This window comes from Dromiciops gliroides, chromosome 5 (genome assembly GCF_019393635.1).
Source record: "Dromiciops gliroides isolate mDroGli1 chromosome 5, mDroGli1.pri, whole genome shotgun sequence".
Lineage (NCBI taxonomy): Eukaryota > Metazoa > Chordata > Mammalia > Microbiotheria > Microbiotheriidae > Dromiciops > Dromiciops gliroides.
In genome coordinates, this window is record NC_057865.1 from 110,330,851 (window position 1) to 110,354,454 (window position 23,604).

The 23,604-nt window shown below is 41.1% G+C and overlaps 1 protein-coding gene across 2 annotated transcripts in view; it reads left to right on the plus strand.

The window, feature by feature from the left end:
• SLC13A4 (solute carrier family 13 member 4) overlaps window positions 1-18,206 on the plus strand; it is a 57,238-nt gene extending 39,032 nt beyond the window's left edge. For both annotated transcript variants that reach the window (XM_043969134.1, XM_043969135.1), the window contains 7 exons: window positions 3,419-3,520; window positions 4,606-4,707; window positions 6,911-7,008; window positions 7,489-7,616; window positions 11,279-11,440; window positions 12,825-12,962; window positions 17,306-18,206. In XM_043969134.1, the coding sequence (XP_043825069.1) occupies window positions 3,419-3,520; window positions 4,606-4,707; window positions 6,911-7,008; window positions 7,489-7,616; window positions 11,279-11,440; window positions 12,825-12,962; window positions 17,306-17,443 (868 nt within the window). In that variant the 3' untranslated portion in view covers window positions 17,444-18,206. The remainder of the gene's footprint in view (window positions 1-3,418; window positions 3,521-4,605; window positions 4,708-6,910; window positions 7,009-7,488; window positions 7,617-11,278; window positions 11,441-12,824; window positions 12,963-17,305) is intronic.
• Window positions 18,207-23,604: the final 5,398 nt, after the last annotated feature.

The window sequence follows — 23,604 nt, forward strand, 5'->3', positions numbered from 1 at the left end:
GAGGAGGGAGGGGAAAAAGAAGGGAGGGCATATGAGGGAGGGGGCATCAAGAAGCAAATCCCTTTTGAGGAGGGATAGGGTCAAGAAGATAAATAATAGAGTAAATATCATGGGAAGGGAATAGGATAGAGGGAAACAGTTAACAATAGTAATTGTGAAAAAGAGAAAAGGGGGAAAAATTGTACAAAAAAATATTTATAGGGGCAGCTAGATGGCACAGTGGATAGAGCACCGGCCTTGGATTCAGGAGTACTTGAGCTCAAATCCAGCCTCAGACACTTAATACTTACTAGTTGTGTGACCTTGGGCAAGTCGTTTAACCCCAATTGCCTCACTAAAAAATAAAAAATTTATAGCAACTCTTTGTGGTGGCTAAGAATTGGAAATCAAGGGAATGTCCATCAATTGGGGAATGACTGAACAAGCTGTGGTATATGATTTTATTGGAATATTATTTTGCTATAAGAAATGACAAGCAGGATGATTTCAGAAAAACCTGGAAAGACTCATATGAACTGATGTATAGTGAAGTAAGCAGAACCAGGAGGACATTATGCACAGTGACAGCATTATTGTCCTATGAGCAATTGTGAATGACTTAACTACTCTCAGCAATACATCCCAAAGGGCTAATGATGAAGCATACTATCTACCTCCAGAGAAAGAACTGATATTGATTGAACACAGACTAAAAAAAAAGAGTACTTGTGGATTGTACATATATAACCCATATCAGATTGGTTGCTGTCATGGAGGGGGGAGGAAAGGGAGGGAGGGAGAAAAATTTGGAACTCTAAGTCTTATGAAAATGAATGTTGAAAACTAACTTTACATGTAACTGGAAAAAAAAAGAAAATCCCAAAACACGTCACAAAGAGTCAGCTAGGACGGGAAACAACAAAAACAACTACAAACCCTCACTATTTAAACTAATTTTAGTGGAAGCCATACCCAAATTAATTATGTGAATTGTAGATTCCTTTATTTATTTGTTTGTTTGTTTGTTTGTTTATGGGGGGGGCAGGGCAATGAGGGTTAAGTGACTTGCCCAGGGTCACACAGCTAATAAGTATCAAGTGTCTGTGACCGGATGTGAACTCAGGTCCTCCTGAATCCAGGGCTAGTGCTTTATCCACTGCACCACCTAGCTGCCCCTAGAGATTTTTTTTTAAAGATATATTAAAAACAAATAAATAAATAAAAATTTTTTAAAAGATATATAAGTTAATGATTTCCAGAAAACAGAGTAACTCCAACTTATCATTGAAAAAGTAGCTCCAAGTCCTATCCTGTTTAATGAATACCTACACCATTTGTTATTAACAAATTCCATTTGAATAATAATAATAGTTAGCATTTATATAGCAATTTAAAGTTTACAGAGTACTTTGAACATGTTATTTCATTTGATCCTCCTGACAGCCCTGTAAGGTAAATGCTATCATTCTCCCCATTTTACAGATGAGGATACTGAAGCTGAAAGAGGTAAAATGATTTGCCGTGTGTCACACAAATAGTAAGTGTCTGAGGCCAGACTTAGACTGTCCTAAGGCCCATAAGAATTTTGTTCTCCCTGTACCCCCTGCAATACTGATTTCACTTGGGGCAGCTATGTGGCACAGTATATAGAACAGTGGATAAAGGAGGACCTGAGTTCAAATCCAGCCTCAGACACTTGACTGTGTGACCCTGAGCAAGTCACTTAACCCCAATTGCCTCACCCCCCAAAAAAAAATTAATAATAATACTGTTTAACTTGCTTGGCAAACTGCTTCTTCATAAACTGTACTAAGATAAACTCCAGGCTAGGTCAAGTTTTCATAAATTCCACAACATTAAAGTCTTGAATTACATAAGGGATAGAGCACTGCATTTGGTGCAACCCATGATTTAAATTCTGCTTCAGGCACCTAAACATTGTGTGACCATAAGCAAGTTAATTATCCCCTCTAGGCCCCACTGTCTTCACCTGTAAAATGAGGGTGCCAATACTTGCAGTGCCCACTTTACTCCCTAAAGCACTTCATAGATAAGAGGCATTGCTGCTACATTTGTCCCCCAAAGAGATCAGAAAAAAAGGGAAAGGGCCCACATGTACAAAAATATTTATAGCAGCTCTTTTTGTGGTGGCAAAGAACTGGAAAACTGAGAGGATGCACATTGACTGTGGAATGGCTGAACAAGCTGAGGTATATGATTGTGATAGAATACTATTGTGCTGTAAGAAATAACAAGCAGGATGCTATCAGAAAAACCTGGAAAAATGTATATGAATTGATGCAAAGTGAAGTGAGCAGAACCAGGAGAACACTGAACACAGTAACAACAACACTGTGTGTGAATGACTCAGCTATTCTCAAAACTATTCTGAAGGACTTATGATGACAAATTCCATCCCCTCCAGGGGAAGAACTAATGAAGTCTGAATGCAAATTGAAACATGCTTTTTAAATTTTCTTCATTATTTTCAGTTTTGGGTCTAAATTTTCTTCTGCAACATGGTTAATATGGAAACAATTTGCATGACTGCACATGTATAATCTATATCAGATTGCTTGCCTTCTCAAGGAACAGGAAGGGAAGGAAGAGAATTTGGAACTCAAAATTTTTTTAAATGAATATTAAATTTTTTGTTTACATGTAATTGAGAAAAAATAAAAATTAAATGTAAAAAAGCATAAGTTTGAGGCAGTATTAGAATCAGAATTTTATAGTCATCAGGGCATTGGCAAACACAAGAGAAAGAAAACAGGGTGATTGATGACGACTACTTATAATAACAAAAACTGTTCACATTTCCATGTTGTTTGATAGCTTGGGGAAAAAATGCTTTCCTTACTCCCACATTATGAGGCAAGTGGTGGGGGCATTATTACCCTCAGTTTTGTAAGATGAAGACACTAAGTCTCAGGGAGATGCCCAACCTTATACACCGTAAGTGGTGGACCCAGTGTTCTTCCAGGCTAGAGTTTTTTCCACTACCGCAAGCTACCTGTAACAACCCAGGTATATCTCACATGCATAGATCTGCCACCTTGCATTGATATACAAGAAATAGCCCTCCACCCTCCACATTATGTATACCTGGGTGGGTAGATGTATGAGAGGCTATGTGGTGTGCAGATATGTGGGAACATTCATGTTCCAGAACGTATTTCACAACAACTATGTTGTTTCTCCCATTAGAATGTGAGCTGCCTATTCCTCTTTGTATCTCCAGCGCTTTGCACAGAGTAATAACTTATTAAATGCTTTTTCATTCATCCAGATCAATGATAAAGTGGGGCTAGGGAGGAGAAAACGTATGGGTGAGAGGGAGAAATAAGCATGGGACCACAGAGAGCTGGGGGCTTGATGTCTGATCTACCCTCTGACTTCTCCTTTCCTTAACCTGGAGCCTCTCTCTTCCCCTTCTCAGTTTTAAAGAGACCTGTTCCCTGAGTAAAAAGAAGAAGACAAAAAGAGAAGAGCTTTCAGAAAGGAGGATTCAAGCAGAGTATGAAAAACTGGGAGACATTAGGTAAAAATGAACCTTCTCTCCTTCAAGAGATAACACATAGCATTAACACAAATGAAGGCTTGTTTTTGTTTTTGTTTTTGAGGCAATCAGAGTTAAGTGACTTGCCCAGGGTCACACAACTAGTAAGTGTCTGATGCTGGATTTGAACTCAGGACCTCCTATCCACTGTGCCACCTGGCTGCCTGAGGCTTGTTCTTAAGAGTCTCTAGGTTCAAGGATTTTCCATTACTATAAACCCAAGGGTTCAAGAGATGCCACTGATTGTCCATGACAAACTATGCCAGAGTCCTGATGACCTCACTCCCATTATCCCAAAAGCATTTCTCAAAGTGCATTTCCATAACAGGTGAAAGGTGGGGAGACAAAGGAGAAGATGAGGGAAAGGAAGCTCAACCACCCTTCTGTAACACAAGACACACCCTCAAAGGCTCTATCACCAATTATCGCTCATTCAATTTTTCAGCCCAACACAGAAGCTTTACTTGTGGACAGTAGGGATAGCATGGCAGGGTACAGTAAAAAGAGCACTAAATTTCATCATGGAGCCCAGATCTGAACCCCACCTTCCCTCCTACTACCCCTGTGACCTTGGGCAAGTCACTTCAACTGTCTGGCCTTCAGCTCCTTCCTATTTAACATGATGCTAGACTCAATATTGGACCTGATGGCTTTCATTCTCTTCTATCTGTAACTCTATACTCTTACTTTTATAAGCACAGAAGAGCTGTTGGTTTGTATCAACTCCCTAAGGCAATATTTAATGCAGGCTTGCAAACAGGCTCTAAGTATGGACTTGCCCACTGGGTTTTACCAACTCTTCCCATATGAACAAAGTCATGGTTAGTGATGGCTCTTCTGGTGGTGGGCATTTTGAAGTGATCAAGTGGAAAGAACACTGGATAGTGAGTCAGAGGATGTGGGTTCAAATTCATACACATACCCACATTTGCTGCCTGTGTGACCTTGGGCATCTCTTACTGCTCAGAGCCTCTGGCTCCTATGATGCTAGGCTAGAACCCAGGAGCAAAATGAGGGACCTAAAGGCCTGGGGATCAGTCAGTGGATGTTTCCTTCCTGTTTTTTAGCTACCCTGAGATGGTGACTGGATTCTTCTTCATCCTGATGACCCTGCTCTGGTTCACCCGGGAGCCTGGTTTTGTCCCTGGCTGGGATTCATTTTTTGAGAAGTAAGTAGTAGAACCTCCCTCCTTGTGAACAAGTGCCCCTAATTCCTCACGATGCAATCTCTTGTTTCCTTTCTTCTTCACAGAAGCCATCTCTTTCCTTCTCCCTTCTTCCCGATCTCCAGCCCCATCCCCAGAAGAACTGCCCTAGAACTAGCTTAGCCCCTTCTAGAGAATCTCAGAGGAAGAGAATCATGCAGCCTCCTCATACCTTATACCCCCTCTTGATGTTAGGAAATTCTTCCTTGAGCAGAAGACATGAGGAAAAGATGAGAAGGATAGTAAAGAAAGGCAAGATAATTCTGCACCTTTTCCAAAAATTAAAACTACTTCCCCACCACACACACACACACAAAAAGGGAAGAATACTGCTTAAAGATTGGCCCTGGAAAAGATGTGAGAAATTGCATCTCTCCCTTTTTCAAAGGGGAAGGAGGGCTAATAGGTGGGAAATCCTGCATTGTACTATTAGAAGTCTCTTCCATCAAGAAGTGGTGGATGTATTACTGAGCTGCCTTTTTTTCTCTCCTCAATCTTTGTGATGGCTAGGAGAGGGGATATATCTAGAAATGGATGTGAGATTAAAAAAACAAGAAGTGTCAATAAAAATAAGATAACTTTGGTTAATTTTTATCTTTGTTCTGAATTCTAAAAGCCAAATACAATGAGCCTTTGCATGGACATCGCAGAACAGAAAAAGACAATAGAGAAAAGACTATTAGGTACAACAGCTTGCTTTAAATATATGATAAATATAGCTTTCACAGCAGCACTACTTGTCTAGCCTTCTTGCTGGACTTCTTCCTGTTCTTTTCTCTCCATTGCTAGAAAAAAAAAAAAAAAGATGCCTCAAGAACCCTCTTTTATTGCTCTTCTTTTCCTTAAGATAATTTTTTTAATTTAGAAAAAAAAGTCTTTTCCTACGTAACCTAAGGCTGTCCTGCTGCAATTTGCCAGTTTCCTCTTATTCTGCCCCTTTTGGAAACTATGTTTGGAGAACACAATGTATAACTTCTCTTTCATATGCAGACAGGCTGGGAATGGGAGTTATTAGTATGATTCTGTGTTTTAGCTTGGGTGTCACCAGAATTTTTCCAGTCCGGTGATACTGATCATTTTACTCAATGAGTAAAATGTCAGGGGATCTGTGTGTGTGTGGTTTTTTTGTTGCTGTTTGGTTTTTTGGAGGCAGTTGGGGTTAAGTGAGTTGACCAGTGTCACAAAGCTAATCTGAGGCCAGATTTGAACTCAGATCCTACTGACTTCAGGGCCAGTACTCTATCCATTGTACCATCTAACTGCTCCCTACCTTGTCATTTTAAAGTGCAGATCCCAATTTTTTTTTAATTCAATAAGCTAGTCAATGAAATTAAATGAGGTGCCCCTGAGTTTCATTTCCTCACCTGTAAAAAAGGGATTGTCATAGTTTGTCCCAAAAGTCTTAGTGTAGTCTTAAATTATTAAAGCTTAAATTAAAATGTTAATAAAATTAAAATTTGGGGCAGGTAGGTGGCGCAGTGGATAGAGCACCGGCCCTGGAGTCAGGAGTACCTGAGTTCAAATCCGGCCTCAGACATTTAACACTTACTGGCTGTGTGAACCTGGGCAAGTCACTTAACCCCAATTGCCTCACTAAAAAACCAAAAAAAAAAAAACCAAACAAACAAAAAATTAAAATTTAAACACACATTGAGTTGAAAATTGTAATAAATTAAAGTTTTAATAGCTTATAACTGTACTAAGACTTTTGGAACACCCTGTACTTGCACTACCTCCATTACAAAGCTATTGTGAGGAGCAGCTAGATGGCGCAGCGGTTAAAGCACTGGCCCTGGATTCAGGAGGACCTGAGTTCAAATCTGGCCTCAGACATTTGACACTTACTAGCTGTGTGACCCTGGGCAAGTCACTTAACCCCCATTGCCCCGCCAAAAAAAGAAAACTTCATACAACACAATCATATTAGAACTGGACTCAAAAGTCCTGAAATTAAATACAAACTTTGCCACTTACTAGCTACATGAGCAAGCTATTTAACCTCTCTGGGTCTTGGTTCCTTCTCCTGTAAAATGGAAGAAATAAAACATCATTTCCTTATCATTAAAATCAAAGAAATTAGGTCGACAACCAGAAACCCCTGGATACCATGGTGCACCTCTAGTCTCTCCTACAGCATCTTTGACTTTCACACTTGTTTCTTTGCTAGGAAAGGCTACCGTACAGATGCCACCGTCTCTGTCTTCCTTGGCTTCCTCCTCTTCCTAATCCCAGCCAAGAAACCCTGTTTTGGAAAAAAAGATAAAGGTAAGAGGGAAACTGTGGTGAGTGACACTAGATCCTAAGGACTGACTATGGTCAAAGAACAGCTGATTCTGCAGTTTTCAAAGAGAAGCAGAAGAAAAAAAAAAGCAGAAGAATGATGCCAAATGACCATAGTAAGTAAATGAAAACGACCCTGAAAGCCAATGAAGCTAAGACAAATTGTAGGGATTGCTCCAGGTCCCAGAGAACAGAGATAAACAATGGGTTCCCTTCCTCTCCGTAGAGTAGGGGATTATGGCTTACTTTTCTCTGTGTTTCAAGGGAGGGTTCGATGAGGGAGAAGGTAGATTGAGAAATGGGATCGAAAAACAAAAGTCATTCGTAAAACTTTCACAGAGAGCCTGGGGTTTATCATGACCCCTTCCCAAATATCAGAAGAGTGGATCCATTCCAATCGCCTTTATCCCCTCTAATGAGGCTCCTGGGTTTTCATATAAGCTCTGTACCTCCATGAAACTGCAGATGCTGGGGAGAGCAAAGATTCCATGGAAATGGAGCCCATCATTACATGGAAGGACTTCCAGAAGACCATGCCCTGGGAAATTGTCATTCTGGTGGGAGGAGGTTACGCTTTAGCATCTGGAAGCAAGGTATCTTTTTTTTTTATGGTTTTGGAGCGTTGTGTGTTTTTGCAGAAGCTTCATTTAATTGGAGATCTCAGCGCTGGGAGGGATGACCTAACTTGTGATTTCTCTGGGACCAGTAAAGGAATTGAGTGAAAAAGAATGAGTGTCAGGCAGCTAGGTGGCACAGCGGATAGAGCACCAGCCCTGGATTCAGGAGGACCTGAGTTCAAATCAGGCCTCGGACACTTGACACTTACTAGCTGTGTGACCCTGGGCAAGTCACTTAACCCCAATTGCCCCACACACACACACACACAAAAAAAGATTGAGTGTCTATTCCACAATCAGTTAATTTCCCAGGGCATGGTCGTCTGATTGTCCCACTAACCAACTTTTCTAAGGATGTTGTTGTTGTAGCCATTTGTCCATTCTCGAAGGGAACCATGATGATGTCAGGACTTGCAGTGAACTGGATTTAAGTGAGGAAGGACTGTGCAAGGTCATCAACCTCACTCTCTCCTCCAGAGACATCTGGGTCCAGTGGCAAGATAGATATTGGAACAATCAGATACGGCCCCAGATGTTTAAGGCATTTGGGGTTAAGTGACTTGCCCAGGGTCACATAGGTAATAAGTATCTGAGGCCACATTTTTAACTCAGGTCCTCCCAACTTCAGGACTAGTGCTCTATCCACTGTGCCACCTAGCTGCCCCAGTTTCTAAGGATGAGATAGATGACTGGTTGTGCTTTTCTGTTTGCATTTTGTTTTAAAGATATCAAGAATTTAAGACAACAAACCCCTTCACAACTAAAGAGGGTAGTACCTTCAGATGGCCACATCACATTTATTGGTTCATGTTAAGCTTATAGTCAACTTAAAATAATAATGACATCATCAAACAACTCACATTTATATAGCACTTTAAGGTTTAGCAGCTAGATGGTGCCTAAGTTCAAATCCAGTCTCAGAAACTTACAATCTATGTGACCTTGGGTAAGTCACTTAACTTGTTTGCCTCAGTTTCCTCAACTACAAAATGGGAATAATAATAGCACCTCCTAGGATAGTTGTGAGGATCATAAGAAACAGTATTAGAAAAGCACCTAGCACAGTGGCTAACACATAGTGGTGCTTAATAATGCCTGTTTCCTTCCTTCTTTCATAGCCCTTTCTGAATAACCGGGAAGTACGTCATTTTCTCAGGAAATGCTTATTAAGCAAAGCCTCCTCATGCTATACTTGTACAATTGATTTAAAAAGCCCAAAACACTCAAATCCTATATTCAGTACTTATTACTGTTAAATTTTACCCTTTTTTGGGGGAGGAGTAATTGAGGTCTTTTTGATGTTTAAGTATAAAAACATTTGTATAGCTCTGGAGCTGCAGATCTTAAAGGTCAGCTGACTCAACTCCTTCATTTTACTGGGAAGGAAACTGAGGCCTCAAGGGGGTAAGTGGTACCTGAGGTTACGCAGGGATTGAGTGGCAGTAGGGGTTCAAATTCAGGCCCCATGACTCCAAATTCAGCACTCTCTCTACCTTAAACAATCACAGAGGAGCTACATTGGACTGATGAGGTAGATTTAAAGAGCCAAGTTCATAGTCCTTCTGCCCTGGTAAGTGTAGTTCTGAAACATGGATGGCTTGTGATCATGGCCCCAGTCACCCCAATTAGAAAAAGCAGACTCTCTAACGATTATTTAGGGGGTTGGGATCCCAGCTCTGCACTGTGATGGTCACTCTCAAGGCCCTGTGTGGTTTCTGGAGTTGTCCAGAGCTAGTGATGATGGCTAAAATTTAGATAGCACCTAATGTGTGCCTGCTGGGCATTGCACTAAGCACTTCACAAATATCATCTCATTTGGTCCTCACAACAACCCTGGGAGATCGGTGCTATTATCCCCATTTTAGAGATGAGAAAACTGAAGCAACAAGAAAGCAAGTGACTTACCCAGTGTCATACTGTTAGTAAGTGTCCAAGGGAAGACTAGAATTCCTTTCTTCTTGACTCCAGGCCTGGCATTCTATCCACTATGCCAGCTAACTGCGCCATGCCCTGAACAAAGGGACACAGGGGATGGAAAGCCTAGGGTCGACCACAGGTATTTATGAAAAATAAGGTATGGGCAACTTTTTTTTTTTTTTGCAGGGCAATGAGGGTTAGGTGACTTGCCCAGGGTCACACAGCTAGTAAGTGTCAAGTGTCTAAGGCTGGATTTGAACTCAGGTTCTCCTGAATCCAGGGCTGGTGCTTTATCCACTGCGCCACATAGTTGTCCCCTCAACTTTTTAACAGAATAAGAGAATATGCCTAGGTATCAGTCATAGCGGTGGAAGTAAGGCAAAGGAAGGGCCTAAGGACAGCCAATCACTCCTCCCCATTGCCCTCCAGTTATCTGGAAACAGTGACCCAAGGTTTCATCAGAGGTCTTAGCCATTCTTTCTGGAAGGCTCCAGGAGAGATAACTCAGAAGCAGAATGGATCCACGTCTGAACAAGAATCCCTCTGAAAGCCTCCATGACAAGTGTTCATCCAGAACATCTTACATGATTGCTAGTGAGAGGGAACCGGCTCAAACCTGAGCATGGGTAGAAGGTCAGTTTCACTTCTGGATAATACTCAGGGTCAGGAAGTCCTGTCCTTCTGTAACTGCTGCCCATTACTGCTCATTTTGTCGTCTGCTGCCAAGCAGAGCGAGTGTTTTCTGTCCCCCATCCAGCCCATCCAGTACTAAAGACAGGTGTCCCATCCACCCTGAGGCCTCTTTTCTCCAAGCTAATGGCCTTCCCTTGCTTCTACCAGTGCCTGTATGGAACCTTCCCTACTTATCCTGGACCCCCTCCTCTGGACAATCTCCAGCTCATCTATTTCCTTTCTAAAATGTGGCTCTCAGAATTAACCAGAATACTCCAGATGTGTTCTGAGCAGGTCAGAGTAGAGTGGGCCTATAACCACCTTAGTCCTTCTCTTATTACAGCCTAAAACTGCGTTAGCTTTTTTGTCTCAAACCACATTCCCTTACAGGCAGCATCATTTTCACACGTGAAATACATCATAAGAAAGAATTTCTCAGTAAAGGGGCAGCTAGGTGGCACAGTAGATACAGCACCAGCCCTGGATTCAGGAGGACCTGAGTTAAAATCCAACCTCAGACACTTAACAATTACTAGCTGTGTAATCACTTAACCCCAACTGCCTCACCAAAAATAATAATAATAATAATAATTTCTCAGTCATAAGAATGATCTAATGATAAAAGCTAGCATTTATATAGTGCTTGACAAAACATTATATGTGTTATCTCAGTTGATCCTCTCCTCAACCCTATGAGGTAGGTGCTTTTATTGTCCCTAGTTTACAGATGAGGAAACTGAAGCTGAGAGAGTGACTTGCCCAGGGTCACACAGATAAATGTCTGAGGCTGGATTTGAATTCTGGTCTATCTTGACTCCAAGTCTAGCGCTCTTACCTACCTACAGCACCAGTTAGCTGCCTCTATAACGTGTCTATTGCCACAGAAGGTGATGGAATGAGGGTTAATGGAAACCAGTCCTGATCTATACAAAGGCAGGAGTGGCCTATTTGGCCTCCAGAAATCCCTTACAAGAGTCCAGCTTGAAGATTCCTTGGCCATCTCAGGTATTTCCATCTCACTCTTACCCCGTCACTCTCCTTTCCTGCAGTCCTCCGGTCTTTCCACATGGATTGGGCACCAGATGTTATCCTTGAGTAGCTTCCCACCATGGGCAGTCACCCTGCTGGCATGCATCTTGGTATCCGTGGTGACTGAGTTTGTTAGCAACCCTGCCACCATCACCATCTTCTTGCCTATCCTCTGTAGCTTGGTGAGTAGAAACAGGGGGTAACCTCACTTCGCTGGTTAAACTGTTCCAAACAGCCCCAGTTTGGAGGCCGAGATCAACGGAAAGGGACAAAAAACGTGAGAGTCTATTCTCTTCTATTTCTGATTATTTCCAACAACTTTCAGAGTTTTACACCTCTGAGTCTCCCTTTCTGTTAGGTAGAGGATGAGTAGAAATAAGCTTAAATGATAGGAGAGGGGCCAATAGTTAAACATTAGAACAGCTTGAGTGCAATACTAGAATTCCCTTTCCAGAGTGAATGATTGGAAAAGTGTGTATTAAGCATTTAATGTGCAAAGCCCTGTACTGTGTGCAGAGGATACAAGTAAAAAAGCAAAACAGAACAGGAATCCATATTCCAACTGAGAAAACAACATTTATAAGAGGTTTCAGCTGCCAATCAGGTGGAAAAGTCAGGTGGTCCTCAGGCTAAGCATCAGAGCAGATGCTAATATACCTTCTTTAGTGTCATTTCCATTGATAAAATCATATATGCTGAACAGCTTGAGATGACAGCCAACAGTGTTAGGGAAGAACTGGTCAAAACAACATCAGGAGATTCCTTGTAGAGGCCCCCACAGCCCAGTGCAAAGTGATGCAGGCCCTTCACCTCCATAACCACCCCAACAAAAGTGTCTGAGCCAAGGTAGGAGGGAGCGGGTGAAAACTGAGAGTTACCCCAACCTCAGTAAGAGAACCCTTCTACCAGGTTCAGCTCAAGAAAGAAGGGGAAACAGTTGCCTAGGAGTTTGGAAGAGGCTGAGGCTAAGGAAATGATACATGATAGAAAAATGGTAGCAATCTGCCTCACTCCATCTATCATGAGACCCGGTGAAAAGGAGGCCAAAAAAATCCCTCCTCTTTCTTTATTTTTGTTCCTTTTCCACATCCCTTCCCTGCGCTCTGACATCTCCTCAGTCTCCTGCCTCTCTCCATTGGGCCAGAGGTGGGGTGGTATTGGTGAAATCAAGACAGTGGAGTCAAAATTCTGTAGTCGCCCATCATCTTCACTTAGAAGAAAAATCACATTTCAGAGCTATATACTGAGCATACTCAGCCATATGACAGACATGTGCCACTGGTCACAAAGAAGACTGAGAAAGACTGTAGATAGATGGTTTAATGCAACCCACTGCTACTGGGGGAAAGATCTCCAACCTATTGGGAATGGCTCAATAGCATCAGCACATGATATTGACTTAGAAAAGATGGTCTTTGCGAGTGGTAACTTCACATGATGGTAGCATCCTCCAAGGAGCAACAGTTAATATTACAATCATTCAGAACTCACCAAAAACAAACACAACAAAAAATGGGGGGGAGGGGTTTAATACTAAACTTAAAGCTCCTATTAATTCTCTCCTAGTCTGAAACCCTACACATTAACCCACTCTACACGCTGATCCCTGTGACCATGTGCATCTCCTTTGCCGTCATGCTGCCAGTGGGCAACCCCCCAAATGCTATTGTCTTCAGCTATGGCCACTGCCAGATCAAAGATATGGTAAGTTATGGGTACCCAAGGCCCCAGTATCTCCTCCCCATTCCCAGTCCATGAGAAATGAGTGTTTGCCCCCAACTCTCCTAAATAATAGTGCCCTTTACCAAAAACCGTGTTCCTCATCCTCAAATCAGACATCCCCAATAGCTGCTTTGCTGGTCCAGTCATCCTTCTTCCACTGGTCAAGCCACCCACCCTAAACCCTTAAGATCTCTTTGATGCCTTCGGGTGTCCTTTCCACCCCTCTCTGCTAGGTTCTGATTTGTCATGCACAAAAGAGAACTTCAGGAACCACTGCAGTACGGACCCCGCAGCCTTTAAAAGAGGAAAGGTCTCATTGAAGAGATGGAAATAAGAGGGTGGGACATCTTGGATTAATGATATATGTGATTAAAGGGGGGGAACTGGGGGTATTTACCCTATAAGCTTCAGACGGGCATATGATAACACTCAGGTGGAAGAGAGATTAGATTTGTCCTTGTATTCCCCAGAGGACATAACCACAAGCAATGGGTAGAAGTTGCCAAGAGGGGGCAGCTAGGTGGAGCAGTGGATAGAGCACCAGCCCTGGATTCAGAAGGACCTGAGTTCAAATTTGACCTCAGACACTTGACACTTACTAGCTGTGTGACCCTGGGCAAGTCACTTAACCCCAACTGCCTCACCAGAAAACAAAAACAAAAAGTTGCCAAGAGGCAGATTTAGACTTAATGTCAAGAAAAACTTCCTAACAATTAGCTCTGTCCAAAAGTAGACTAGAATGAATGCTTTAGGAGGTAGTGGGTTTCCCTTCTTGAGGTTCTTTAAGCAAAGATGGCTGCTTGTTGGGTATGTTATAGGGGGAGGTTCCTTTTGGTTATAGGTTGGAATACATGGCCACTGAGCTCCTTTCCAACTCTAAAATTTGGTGATTCTGAGTCTATGATCAATGATCTTTGATCTATTCTATGATCAGTATATGGGCTACGTACTTGTACCTTGGCTTCTCCACCAGATAATCATTCTACTAGCTGATCCCTCACAGAAAAAAATAATGCTTATTAAAGGTTATAACATCATAGATTTAGCACTAGAAGGTGGACTAGAGGTCATGAAATCCATTCTCTTCACTTTACAGATAAGTAAACTGAGGCCTAGAAAGTTTAAGTAACTGGCTCACTATTCACAAAAACTGTGAAGAACAGAGGCAGGATTTGAACCCAGGTCTTCTGCCTCCAAATTCAACATTCTTTTCCTTAAAATACCTTTTGTTAAAAGTACCATCAAAGGCTACAAATGTCATACTGTTCTGACTTTAGAAAAATGAAAGTGAAACATGCAGAGTTCATTTCATTCTTTGTCCAAAGCTTTCAGAAAGAGTGGCTAAAACCTCTGATAAAACCTTGGGTCACTGTTTCCAAGTCCTGAATACAATTATCCCTTCTACATCATGGGGGTTAGGGCTGTGGCACCCCCAAGATCTGGAAAAATCTGCATAAAATTTTTGGCCCTTCCTTAATACCAGAAAAGAAATCTGATTTTTTTTCTTTTTCTTTTATGAGGTGTTTACAGTACCTTATTGTAAAATTTGGGTTAAGCATTTTTTCTGTGTCATTTGTGGCTTCTGCAAAACTCCCCCCAAATTTCCATTTTTTTCTTATGCCAACCCACAATATACCCCAACGGAGAAAGGGGTGTGGAAGGGATAACTACATCATGATTCTTCATTCACCTTTCCACAGCTACATATCTCCCCTTCTCCCCAATAACAAAAAGAACAAGAACAATCTTGAGGTTTCTAGTTTATTGTAGTTTGTAGATATTCAAACCCTAGCCAAATACTATTTGTGAGAGGCAAGAGGGATGTAGGAACACAGCAGACCTCCAGTTAGTTTCCAGTTCTGCCCTTTACTAGCCACTTGATCTTGGCCATTTCATCTCTCTAACGTCAGTTCTCTTACTTCTAATGCAGACCCAACACAAGCTCAACATGCCACCTCCTACCTCCATGCATTTTCGTAGGTCATTCCTCAAAATATGCTCTCCTCCTCTGCTCTAAATTTCAGAATGCTTACCTTTCTCGAAGGCCATTTCCTCCACACAGCCTTCCCTGATCCCTTAACTATTAGTGCGCCTGCCTTCCTTCCTTCCTCCCTTCCTTCCATCAGGAAACATGCCTACAGCACTTTTTGCTGGATCTTTCATTCTCTATTTTGTCTTATGCTCCCCCTCCAGACCCTTCTCCAGTAGAATGTAGGCTGAGGAGAAAGACTAGTTTAATTTTGTCTCCATCCTAAGTGCCTAGTGCAGTGCCATGCATGTAGCAGCACTGAATGATGCCACGATATGAAGTATCTATATTTTCATCAGCATAGATATCCCTGTGTGGAAATTCCCTCTACCAAATGACTTAATAGATAATAATAGCTAACATTTAAACACTGCTTTAAGGTTTGCAGAGTATGTTACCTGTCATCTCATTGTTATTCCCATTTTGCAGATGAGGACCCGGCCTTTCCCTGGGTCATGCTGGGTCTGAGGCAGGATTCAAACTCAGTTCTTCCTGACTCCAGTTCTAGCAGTCTATCCACCAAGCCACTTAGATACTTGCCTGAGGTACACAGAGGTTAGTGATCTGCCCAGAGATGCATTCCAAGTCTCCAAAGCCAGATTGGAATCTGGGTCTTCCTGACTCCTACCCCAATACACTATCCATTATACCATGCTGTTACCTAGAGGTTGGCAGCTAAGTAGCACAGTGGATAGAGTGCTAGGCCAGGAGTCAGGAAGACTCATCTTCCTAAGTTCAAATGAGGCCTCGGACACCTACTGGCTGTGTGACCCTGGGCAAGTCACTTTAACCGCTGTTTGCCTCAGTTTCCTGATCTGTAAAATGAACTGGAAAAGCAAATAGAAAACCACTCCTGTATCTTTGCCAAGAAAACCCCAAATGGGATCACAGAGAGTCAGACACCACTGAAACAACTCAACAGCAACAACTTAGGGATTAATAAATATCGAATTGATTTGAACCTACTTCCTGTTCTAGTGAAGATAAAACAAGACAAAGGTTCTGAAAGCTTCATATATTTTAAAAATACTATACAAATGTGTAAACAAAAGGCAGCAGGGTACAGCGAGATATCCTAGAAACCAGGAAGACTTGGTTTTAAGTCCCATATCTGATACATACTGGTGTGAGCCTCAACAAATCACTGAGTATTTTAGGTAACTCTTATCTATAGCTGTAAGTTGCAGAGAAGGTAATGACCTACATTGGTAGAGGGAGTTTCCTTATTACGAAGTTCCCTATACCAGTAAAAGCATAGGTCTAGTCTCTATTCCTATTGGCGTGGGGCTGGTGACTTTGCACAACCCTCCCTCTCACTTAAAAATCCAACTCAGTGCAAGTCATGGTCCTCTTCGAGAACAAAGAACAAAACAACACCAGTATCTATTGCTACTATTACCTCTATACATATTCAACAATAGGGACACCCACTGCTAACTCTTCCTCTCTCCTCTCACTGTCTAGCAGATGGTATTCTCAAGTGGACTACCTGCTTTTTTCAGACTTCTACCTTGGTACCAAAACAATGGCCTTTATTGCCCCAGAATTTAGACAATGGGCTTTTATGCTAACCATAGCAAAGGACCAGAACAATTAATAACTCCCCAGCTCAGGCTAGAGTACAGTAGGGAGAGGTTTCCCCTGTCTAGTCATTTGTTTGAAAAAATTTCCTAGCATACACTTTTCCCTTGCAGTTTTTCCAAGTAAGTGCCAGGCTAGGTTTGTTTTGTATATACTCTTTGTATGCTTGGCAACTCCCTTGGGTGGAGTAATAGTTATGCTTACGTTACTAATCTTTCCATCTGGCCAAGCTGTTCCCACATCTCCCACACTCTACACATAATTCTGCCCAGTGCTATGGCATAAATGGTATGGGTAAAGGTTACTGAGAAGATATTCCCTGGTAAGAGTCCCCATGCTGGTCCTATCTCCAACAGAAAGGGGTGAGCGGAAAGAAGTAGATATAGGCAATCTCCACTGACAGATAGAATACCTATAGTGTCGATGAAGCTGGCATTGTTCACCCTTTCCCATTCCTAACTCCTGAGAAATTTCCCTTCCTTTCTCACCCTTCTATAATTACCTGGCAAAACCAGAACACATGGCAGAGGAACAAGAACATTTAGGAGCAGTGGTAGGAAGATGTAAGGTAAAGCCAAATGATAAAATGGCAAAGGTGATGTAGCTCCCACAATTGAGACACTCCTCTCTCCCTCCTCGCCCCAACTCCCTCCCAGTGAGTTTGTGCCTTTGGGTTTAGGTAAATGACTGGAATATATTGGTTTGTTTCCTATAGGTGAAAGCCGGCTTAGGTGTCAATGTAATTGGACTGGTGGTAGTGATGGTGGCTATCAACACTTGGGGAATTAACCTCTTCCATTTGGATACCTTTCCAGCCTGGGCTAAGGTCAGTAACATCACTCATCAGGCCTAGCACATGTGGACACACTCACCAAACCAAAGACAGTGAGTGCAGGGAGAGTCCAAACGGCAAGCTAAGGAAGTTGACATGTACACACAACCCCGGAGCCAAGCAATCTGAAGCATTCTTCTCTTCAAAGGCCAGTCACATGTGCATGGAAGAAAAATTTATCAACTGGAAGGAGAGACATTCTGATTTTCCACTGACTTCTTTCCTGCCTGTCTTATAGTGGTCATTAAGAAAGTAGATTTGAATTTTTCCCATTCCTTTCTATCCATTCCCTTTAGATTTAAAAAAACAAAAACAAAAAACAGAGATGTGGTTTTATGTAGGGCCCTTCTAGAAGAAAGCAGTTTCTCTTTTCAAAGCCAGAAAACCTGAGGAAGAACTCTACATCCAGTCTTGCCTGTGCAAACCCTGCCCTGTATTTTAAAAGCAACCTCTCACTGCAGTCCAGAAGCTGAGTTCTTCTCCTACAACAGCCGACCTGGATCTACCCTGTAGCATGTTACAGCATTAAATGTCCCTTTGGAGAGCTGAGGAGTGAAACTGTCAAGTAGAGAAGCACAGAAGGTAAAACAATGCTGGTTAGAATAATTAACACTATTTCTCATCATTCTAGGTGCCTCTCCCAGCTCCTAAAAGGCAACTTTAGTTTCTTTCCTCTAAATAATGGATTGTCCTAACTCCTGCCAAGCAGAACCTCTATTACAACTTCTTCCCCACCGGCATTACCCTTGTTGTCTGTAGCATTTCCCTCTAGAGGAGTAACACAAAGGGGGGGTGGGGGGGGGGAAGGATGTTTCCCTTTTCAGATAGGTCCATACCGTTTTCTATCTCAACATGAAAAGAAGTGCTCAGAATTAATAAGCTTTAGAGTTGGGAGGAACTTAAGAATTCTAGTCCAGCCCTCTCATTCTACAGATAACGAAACTAAAAACTAAGGCCCATAAAAGTAGACTCTCCTAATGTCATATAGGCAATAGTGACTGAACTAGAATTTGAAACCAGGGTCCCTGATTCCAAACCCAGCACTTCTACTACACCAAGCTGGGAGGGACAAAAGAATGAAGGGTAAAAGGAGATTGGCACCCCTCTGTCTAAGTTGCCTCAAGCTTCCCATTAACATGAATATTTTCTCAATGGTTAGGGAGGAAAAAAAATTTTTATGACTATTTTATCAGAGAACTAAAAATTATATATAAACCAGTAAAGCTGCTAAAAGTATTATTTTAACTCTATTTAACCCTACATAGAACTAGAAGGGACCACAGAAAACTATGAAGCTTTTATCATTTCCTAAGACCCTTCCTTAGCAGTAGCTAACACTAGGTGGGTGCTAGAAGGTACATTCTGATAGGGAATCATTGTCATACCTTGCAGACTAGAAGGCCCTGTAGGGCACAAATGATCTCATATCTTTCTGTTTTCCCTAGTGCTTAGCACTATTTCCTGTGCAGTAAGCATCCAGTAAATGTTTATAACTAATGAATATTCCAAAAAGACCATTTCAGAATACAAGCTTCAACTCAATGAGAACTAGCCTACTGTCCCATAATCGGGTTCTATACAACTAAATGAATGCTCATTATTCCAGTAGTTCATCAGCATCATATATTTCTAATCACTGACATCAGTTATTTGCTAAATGTCTTTGAAAGAAGCCCTTGTAGTCATCTGCACTGATTTTAATTGGCTTTAAGTTCCTTGTTAGCATGTTTGACTCCTCCTACATGAGTAACATAAATAAAATCAATTATTTAGCTTCTCTGGGTTGTGAAGATTCTTTTATTATCTAAAATTAGCACTCCATATTACTCATATTCCTATACTGTCTTAAGGATTTTATAAGAGATCATTTGATTTCAGAGTGGTGGGAGAAGGAAGAAAATATATGTGAAAAATAGAAACCAGGACTATGAGAGAACTGCTCTTTCCTGAAGTCATTAATATCAACCACGGCTCCTAGTCCCGTCATACAAAATCATCTTTTCTACTATTCTAATGTTGGGCACTAACACGGTTACTTCATATGAACAGTATTTTCTAACCATTAACACTCCAATACTTGATAACATCATTGCTCACGTAGCCCCCTTCCACAGGTATGTTTCTCTTACCAAGTTCCCAAAATAAGCTATTCTTTCTAGACTCAAAGAATTTTAGACCTGGGAAGGACATAAGATGAAGCTAGAAAGGATCTCAGGAGTTCAATCCAACCCCCTCATTTCACAGATGAAAAAAAATGAAATTCCAAGAGTTTAAGTGATTTGCCCAGGGTGATACAGCTAGCATCTGAAGCAGATCTACCTGATTTCAAACCCAGTGCATTACACACCACACATAACATCCTACCTCTCAACTTCTTCATTTTATAACTAAGGAAATGGAGACTCAGAGTGGGGAGAAAACTTGCCAAAGTTACACAGTGAAGTAGTCGCAAAGCTGAGACCACCAGGACCAAGGTCTCCTGACTCCTAGTTGTATGGCTCTTTCTACCATGACATTTCTTAAATTCTTAGATATTCCTCCATAGTGTTGAAGGTAATCAATATTTGACAATTGGCTACACAATTATGTTTCTCAGACTCAAAGATGTAACTTGAAAACTTGACGATCTATGTAAACTCCCTTTTAAGGCTCAATGTATTCCCTTCCCCAAGCCGGGAGCCCTAGCAATAAGGGTGAAACTAGTACATCTCAACTAAGGATCAAAATGCTACATTGTGGGGCAGCTAGGTGGCACAGTGGATACAGTACTGACCCTGGAGTCAGGAGTACCTGAGTTCAAATCCAGACTCAAGACAATAGCTGTGTGACCCTGGGCAAGTCACTTAACTCTAATTGCCTTGAGGAAGAAAAATGCTACATTGTAGTCCAGAACAATGGTATCAAACTCAAAAAGAAATAGATGCATTTGGGGCCACATGTTAACTTAGAAAACCACAAAATAACACTATCTTTCTTGCACTGTATTTTTGTTAAACATTTCCCATTACATTTAATCTGGCTCCAGCCACTCAGGGAGTCATTACCTCCTGCCATAAAGATGATGAACTCAAAAGGCAGAATGAGACATACATTTTTAGACATGGTCAAAATATGAATTTGTTTTGGTGCACTATGCATATTTATTGTGATGGTATTTTAATTATTATTCAGTGAAGAGAAGTGACAAGAAATGCTTGATAAAAATAATTTTGAAAAAATAACCAGGAGATGCTAAATAATCTTTGGCAATTAAAAGACACGCAATGATTTTAAACTGTTATTTAGTCATGGATACTGCTTTTTCTCTTGATGGAAAATGGATCAGAATCTTACACTGAAATCTATGATAAATGAATCATGCCTCAGTTTTTATTCATGTAACTTAGCAATCTCAGAACTACTAATATACTGGAAGAAGCAAAAATGAAAAGAAAAAAATGTTATGTACAAATTACAATACAGGAAATATAAGAGAAAGCTCATTTCCTCCATGATAGTATATAATGTTCCTTCAGCAGAGGCTAATCAGCGCACACTGAAAAAAGGGTAGACCACAGGGGAAATACAAACATTGGAATAACATCCAAAGTGTGAGGTCTAGCCTAGTGGAAATGAAAACATTATGTGCTATAAATATACGTGTACACACTCTGTGAACATATTTAAAAATACTCATATATAGATGTCTTCTATTTTACTCACATTCACAGAAATGGAAATTGAAGAGGAGTAAATTAGGTGGAAAAAATGAAATGGGGGAGTAAAACTGTTCTTTTAGTTCATGCAGCAGGGTGCTGAAGTTTATAACAGCCTAAAACACCAAATCAGAAGGAGCTAAAAGCATTAGTAATTTCAGCCAATGAAATTATGACCCTCCCTTTTTTGGCAGAACATTTAAAGCTTTTCTGTTCTTCATAATGTAAAAGTACAGTGAGTACAGCAATGTTTTCCAAATTACTCCACAGAATGCACATTCTACATAAACTTTAGAAAAGTGAATCATGTACATATTCTCTCATTTGCTCCCTCACAAGAGCCCGGTATGGTAGATAGGAAAAGTAATTCCTCCATTTTATAGATGAGGGAACTAGAATTCAAAGGCTCGCCAAAGCACATAGCTAAAGAGCTGAGCAGGATGCAAACCCTAATTTCAGAATCTACATTCAATGGTCATTCCATTTACATCATGCTCTTTTGTAGAAACAGTGAGGATCTAAGACTAAGGCTTTGTATAGATGCCCCAAAACTTGCCTATTTAGTAAAACTCTACTTTTGGGTAAAGACAAAACTTCTGATGAGTTCCTCTAGATGGTCTTGTGACAGAAGGGAAGGGGAAAACAACTTTCAATAAACCAGTTTCCCCAGAACCTCTGAGAATTTGTAAAGATAATAAAGATGATAAAGTAATAATCAATGTTGGCAGTCCTATGGGAACACAGGCACACAAACTGTTGGAGGAGCTATGAATTGGGCCATTCCTTCTGAAAAATTATTTGGAGTTATGTGACTAAAATAAAAATCCTTTAACCCATCATTACTACTCCTGAGAATATAATTCCAAGGAGGTCAAGACAGAAGAAGAGGTCTTAAATATACCAAAATATTCATAACAGCACTTCTAATAATAGCAAACAGAAAGCAATGTTGTTGTCATCAATTGGGAAATGGCTGAAAAGACTGTGGTACTTTAATGTTTGCAGACACCATGACAGAGTGGATAACATGCTGGACACTGAGATGAGAAAAAAGACCTCAATTTGAGTCCACCTCTCATGATTACCACTTGTTCAGCCATGAGCAAATTACAACCTCTCTCGGCCTACCTCCTCATCTGTAAAACGGGAATAATACCTCAAGTACCTACCTCACAGAGTTAATGTAAGGCTCATGAGGTAATCTATAAGTTACTTATAAGCTTCAAAGCCCTATATAATGATAGCTTGAAGCAGCTAGCATTTATATGGCACTTTAGGATTTGTAAAAGACTTTACAATATTTTCATTTTTATCTCCAAAACCCTGGGAGGCAAAAGCTATTATACCCATTTTACAAACAAGGAAACTAAGGAAGACTCTTCTCTCTGAGAAGGTATCTAATTTTTGAAAACAGCTAAAAGTTGTTCAGAACCAAGTGGTTCTAACCAGGTAGATTAGACCAGCTGGTCAAAGGCAGTAGAGCTTAGTAGAGACAGGAAGCCTTGAAGTCAGGAAGACTTTGCTTCTAGTCCCACTTCTGATATATAATGGCTATTGGACCTTGAGTAACTCACCTAACTTCCCACTGCCCTAGGAAACACTCTAAACAAACTAAGTTGTAAAGCAAGTGATCTGCATTTGTAGATCAGCAATGCAGTGGATAAAGTGCCAGGCCTGGAGTTAGGAAGACTCATCTTCCTGAGTTCAAATCCAGCCTCAGATACTCACTAGCTGTGTGACCCTGAGCAGATTACTTAACCCTGTTTGCCTCAGTTTCCTCATTTGTAAAATGAGCTGGAGAAGGAATGGCAAACCATTACAATATCTTTGCCAAGAAAACTCCAAATGGAGTCATGAAGAGTCAGACATGACCGAAACGACTAAACAACAAACAAATGATATCAATAGATCTGGCCGAAAATCCAAAATAACCCCAGCTGGTCAAAACCATTTGTCTCTCCCTTTCCCTTGTTCCCTCCTCCAGCCCCCAAAAAGTAACAACAGTAGTTTTATTGTGGTTTAGATATCAGTTCCAAAGGCAATGTTAACTAAACAGAATAGCACCAATTTTGGAACTGGAAGGGCCCTTAGAGATCCTCACCTTGAATACTTTAAAAAAAAATTTTTTTTTTTAGTGAGGTAATTGGGGTTAAGTGACTTGCCCAGGGTCACACAGCTTGTAAGTGTTAAGTGTCTGAGGCCGGATTTGAACTCAGGTCCTCCTGAATCCAGGGCCGGTGCTCAATCCACTGTGCCACCTAGCTGCCCCAAATACTTTCATTTTAAAGAAAAATAAACTGAAGCCTAGAAAGATGATGTTACTTGCCCATGGTCAAAGAAGCTCTACAAGACAAATATTTGTAATTCTGGTCTCTGGATATCAAATCTAGCAGTAAGTTCCTTACTTACTACAGGGCACGGTGTAATGGGAACATCATTTGGAAAAGTTTGTGGTTTCCCAAGGGGAAACTTAGCAGTCTACTGCTT